Raw genomic sequence first — 5,431 nt, forward strand, 5'->3', positions numbered from 1 at the left:
AAACATATATACAGTATATATATATATATATATATATATATATGTTACTTAAAATTACTATAACATTACTTAAATCATGTGGTATAACCATCAAGAAAAGTATTTTACATATTTTCCTTACACCTTAAATGCATGCGAGTAATAATTATAATTTGACTTTTGACAACCAAACTTTCTGCCTTGTCAAATTATCTGATATTTTGAAGAAACTTAAATGTTAAGCAAGTCTACATGGGTCATCGCTGTGATTATTATTTCTTTTTTTTTTTAATGGTTTTCTTGTCTTGTCTTGGTAACATGATGTTTACACCAATTATAATATATTTTATTAATAATATAAAATAATTTTAAATAAAATTGTCTTACTGCTTTTTAAGAAATAATAAAGATTATTATTATTATTTAATTTTTTTTATTTTAGAGACATTTTTTTACATCAAAAAAATCAACATTTGGAAATGGAACAGATGTCCATCATACAAGAGGTGTATTCAGATCAATATATTTGAAAGAAAATGAACCTATGTCATTGACCCTATAATGTATTACAGGCAAACGCATTACGCTGTGTCTTGTGTCACTTCAAGAATGTCTCCAACCAATTATATTCTTAGAGCAAGGACAGCCTACATTTTATGTTATAGACTGGACAACAACCACTCTAAGTCTTCCGGGTTCTCACACTTGAGGGACAGGAGTTTTATTTCCTCCATAAAAAAGGAGATGTTAGGCATGTAGCTGTTAGAGGTGTCATAAAAGGAAGGATTACTCAGGAGGGAGAGAAGTGCTTAGGTAAGGGTTAAAAGGGAACACGACATCAGAGAAAAAGGAAATTGAGGCTCCCCTTTCAATAGGCAGCTTCCATTCCCACTTCCTTAAATCCTCAGACTGGTTAATAATGCATTCACACACGCACACACACACACATCCAGATGCACAGGACACACAGGAACAGATTATGGAGCCAACGCACTTTACAAGTCTGCAAAGGTTTGGGCGAAAAAGAGGAGATAAGTTAAGTGTTATGTGATTATGCTTTCCATCCCGCTCTAACTGCTAAAAAAAAAAAAGCATGGCATTCGTACGACGACCTTTAGTTCAGCGGATCACAGCCGACCTGGAGAGGAGCGCAAAAAAAGTCACGTCACAAATCGAGGTCACCGAAAAACACTTGAATGCCAGGCATTGATGCACAAACAGAGGGATGGCGGAGAAAAGGAAGTGAAAATGTAGAGGACAGCGAATGAGGAGGAACCGTGATCAAACGGGAAAGAAAAGCAAACTCAAAACATAAGAAGCTGATGGTCTCACGTTCAAAGTCAAGGAAAACTATTGGGCCATGCTCAAGTTCGGTGCAAGCCAGCAGTTTCAGGAGATTTCCCATGATCCCCCTGGAACAGAGAGAAGGGAGAAGCGTGTGGGTCATGGGAGATGTGGCAGACGTGTGTCTGGTGTTGGGTGTGTGTTCGTGTGAATGTGCGTGGAGTCTGGGATGGGGGTCGGGGCGTATAGGGTGTGGGATGGACTTTAGGTGTCGAGATTCTCGGGCGATGTTGATATGGTCACATGGTTACACTGAAACTCCTTCTTGCTGCTCTCTTTCTATGCATAAATGGAAACGAGTGAACACAATCGTGAAGAGAGCAAAAAGAAACAGTTTCCAAAAGCAAAAAAAAACTTCAGTCTGTCTTAATCCACCTAGAGGATGCATCTACACCTGCTCCAACCCTGATAGCTCCATCTCCAATCACACACACATACACACATCCGAGCACACGTACACACACCGTACACCAGCGAAAAACTTACTTTCAAAATCCAGGAAAAAATGAGGACAGTTCTCTAAATCCTTGCCAAGGACCTTAATGAGGTTCCCCATGGCTGGCAAACCTGGGCAAGGAAGACAAATACATACAGTACAAAGGAATACAACCTAGATGATACATTTTCACTGCAAAAACTTTTGTCATATGCTGTGGTAAGAGCCAGACTGTGCATTGCATAAAGCTGAAAAATGCTGCTAGTTTTTTCATAGGGTAGACTGTAATAGAAGAGGCTGTTTGTGTCTGAAATAATTCAACAAAATAATCCTTCTGACAAAGTGCTGTAACACTGCTGTAATACAGTGCTTGTTATGGGGACAGAAAAAAGTTATTTTTTTTAATCAATTTTCCTTTCTTTTCTTAATTATGGCAGTGTGGTAAAAAAAATAATGCATGCCTTTAAAGATGTGAATATTATGTTGTTTGTTGCAATGCAGCATTTGAATATAATACAGGAAAAGAGCAGTAATAAAAAAAAGAGATCATGACACAAACCGCACAAGCAGGAACAAACACCTTTTGGTGGTGATCTAGCATCGTGTGACTTGAGATGTACAGTAACTTAATATAATGGCATGGTAATAGTAAATTAACTCACATTAACCCTGTGTGGTAGCACATAGCTGAGGTCTGCCTGTCCTAACCAGCTGTGACTCAACGTTTATAGCAAATCTGACTGTCCATACTGAAAGCGAAAATGCTTATGTGACATGACACATTTATAGATAATCAGTCATTGTGAAGTATGATTTTGGACCAATGAGATTTCACCATGGGCGGGGCTAACCAGCTCAACATAACATAAACAGAAACTGTGATTGACAAAAACTCTGATTTGCTTAGAATAAATGTTTTTGCTGCTTGTTGCTTTATTGCATTGCATTTGGTTAGAATATAATGTTGTACCGTCAACATAACCATTTTGTTTGTTAAATCAGTTTGCATGCATTAAATATCAACTGCAGTTGGCAACGGACACCAAATGGTAACAAATAAAAGCTTGCAATAGAGGAACAATTCTGGACAGACTAGTATATAGAAACATTCAAGAAATAAAATAGCTAGATTATCGTGGCACTGATGATAACACAAAACCTATCATGGCATTTCCCAAGAGACACAAATGCGCATATTGGCAGTGTTCGAAATAAGAATCTGGCTGTTACATATCTAGGCTTTTAAATCTTTCATATCAAGCCATATCCTTCGCTTATGGCACACAACGCAAAGATGGCTCCTCTCAGCCTGTTTATCACTTAAGAGGCAATATATCCCGCTCTGCCTGTCTCCTGGCAACCACTAGTAGAGCCCTGTTTCCATGACTGGACCACATCGCCTCTCCCGCCTGTACTCTCTCTCTGTCTGAAGCTTTCATCATCAAAATCACCAGCCAAATCCTAGTCTAAAGTATATAACAGTCTTTCTGTCTGCCTATATGTCTGTCTCTCTGTCTGAATCTGTCTGTCTGTCTGTCTGTCTCTATCTGTCTGTCTGTCTGTCTGTCTCTGTCTCTGTCTGTCTCTCTGTCTGTCTCTGTCTGTCTCTATCTGTCTGTCTGTCTCTATCTGTTTGTTTGTTTGTTTGTCTGTCTGTCTGTATGTCTCTATCTATCTGTCTGTCTGTCTGTCTGTCTGTCTGTCTGTATCTGTCTGTCTGTCTGTCTGTCTGTCTCTATATGTCTGTCTGTCTGTCTGTCTCTTATCTTTCTGTCTCTATCTGTCTGTCTGTCTCTATCTATCTGTCTCTGTCTGTCTGTCTCTATCTGTCTGTCTGTCTATCTATCTATCTATCTATCTATCTATCTATCTATCTATCTATCTATATAGTGTTATCTCTTGTGCCTCATTCCAACAGAAGCTCTCACGTAAACCTCAGATCCATCAATCTTTTGTCTCCCCAAAGTTCTCACTGAAAAACTGAAACTGTCAACCAATAATTATTCTTCCGTATCTGTCACGTCAACAAAAAGCATACAGCTTGACACATATGACTGTCTTTTACTTACCAGCCAACAAATGTTTGCCTTCCTTCTTCCGACTTCCCTTAATAAAGCCTCACTGTGCTAGTCCTGTCAGTTTTCCACTCCTATCCGAGTCTGTTCCTCCGCTGTACTCCTCCTCCAGAGCTGTCCCTGAACCCAGCTGTGAAGAGTCCGTCTTAATGCGGCTGGTGCCGTACAGCCCCACAGGAACCCTCTCAGCCTTACCAACGGTCCCCTCTGCAGCTCTGCGTTCAACATCGCTCTGCTCTTTTCACACTTCTCTTTTTCTGACAGCTATTTAAAGGCAGGGCTTAATTTAAAAGAGCCTGGTGAAACTGTTTCTCTGTGGTACCACTATACATGTATGCTTGGTTAAGATAGGGTGAGAGGTTAAAGAACTGCTGGCTTATACTAGTGCAGGGGTTTACAGATAGCTTGAGCTCTCTAGCTGCAGTTTCCTGTGTACAAAACGTATCCTCTGCTGAATTTAGAATAACACAGTCATCGATTTGTGCTCTGAAGTAAAAAAGTACCTAATCATTTGTAGTTTTTGCTATTTTCTGGATTAAAATGATCTGTGATATCAAATTTTTTGTTTGGGCTAAAGTGAAAAAGAGGAAATTCATTAAAGCAGACTTTGTAGAAATAAATATTGAGAACAGAGCCCCAGTGTACTTAGTTATAAGGAAGTGACCCTGGTGGCAGCTTGTTGGGGACAGAAACGGTCTGTGACAGAAACTAGAGCAAAAACTTGTGCTTACACAGCAATATCACACTGTCCCTTTCTGATCCGCTCAGACTAGTCCAGATCTGACCAAGGAAATGCATATTTATTGTAATGCCACATCCAGGATGTTGCATAACTTTAACACTAAAGTTTTTGTCTCAGATCTGTTGGTTTCATTACTGCATAAAGAGATGAATGGCAGACTGCACTAAATAAGCACGGCTTCAAAGATGGAAACTAATATCTATAAATGTTTCTGCATGGCATCTGTTCATAGGCTATTTTTGATTGGAGTTGTGACTCTGCTGTTTGTGCTGAAACCGATGATAAAATCTGCGCCATCACAAAGTGGGCAGACAGAATGCAGTTGCTATCAGACACTTTTTTTTACCTTGTATTTTCACATCTTTTTCTCACGCATGGTGCCATATGGCTTGACGAATAGGGACGCATTGTTTCTGTTCCATACCTTTGCTTGCGATTTTCCACACGGAGCACTTCACTGCATCAAATGAGAGCCTGTATGTTTCTCCTGCAATATCACAGCATCAGCCTCCGCTACCTGAGAGAAAGAACGAGAAATAAAGAGATGGTCAGATTAACATGTTTCAGAAAAAAGGCTCAGAATGCGAACAACATGGCATCGCATTTTTCCTGCCAAAATCTCTCCATATGTTTTGAAATTTTGCTTAAGAGATAATTAAGCCTTTTAGGATTTTTTTTTTCTATTAATGACATTATTTTCATGACCGCTATGCAAACCTCATCAAATCCTTATTACCGTAATTTTAAAAAAGCACAAACAAATTGTATTCTTATTTCTGAGAACAAGATAGAGCAACCCATTAATGCAAAAATACATATTATACAAACTATGAAACACCTATTTTAACATTTCAT

General features: G+C 39.0%; 1 protein-coding gene across 4 annotated transcripts in view; it reads right to left on the bottom strand.

The window, feature by feature from the left end:
- Positions 1 to 5,179, bottom strand: part of LOC107724357 (protein FAM49A-like) — a 15,456-nt gene extending 10,277 nt beyond the window's left edge. The window contains exons 1-2 of one of the 4 annotated variants that reach the window (XM_016533255.1): positions 5,001 to 5,179; positions 1,810 to 1,890 (exon numbers count right to left, since the gene is read on the bottom strand). In XM_016533255.1, the coding sequence (XP_016388741.1) occupies positions 1,810 to 1,879 (70 nt within the window). In that variant the 5' untranslated portion in view covers positions 1,880 to 1,890; positions 5,001 to 5,179. Of the gene's footprint in view, positions 1 to 1,311; positions 1,392 to 1,809; positions 1,891 to 3,828; positions 4,070 to 5,000 lie in introns of those variants that run through there. The other 3 variants (XM_016533254.1, XM_016533256.1, XM_016533253.1) reach the window with 3 other exon arrangements.
- Between the last annotated feature and the right edge of the window lie 252 nt (positions 5,180 to 5,431).

This window comes from Sinocyclocheilus rhinocerous, unplaced genomic scaffold, assembly GCF_001515625.1.
Source record: "Sinocyclocheilus rhinocerous isolate Xijiao unplaced genomic scaffold, SAMN03320098_v1.1 scaffold574, whole genome shotgun sequence".
Lineage (NCBI taxonomy): Eukaryota > Metazoa > Chordata > Actinopteri > Cypriniformes > Cyprinidae > Sinocyclocheilus > Sinocyclocheilus rhinocerous.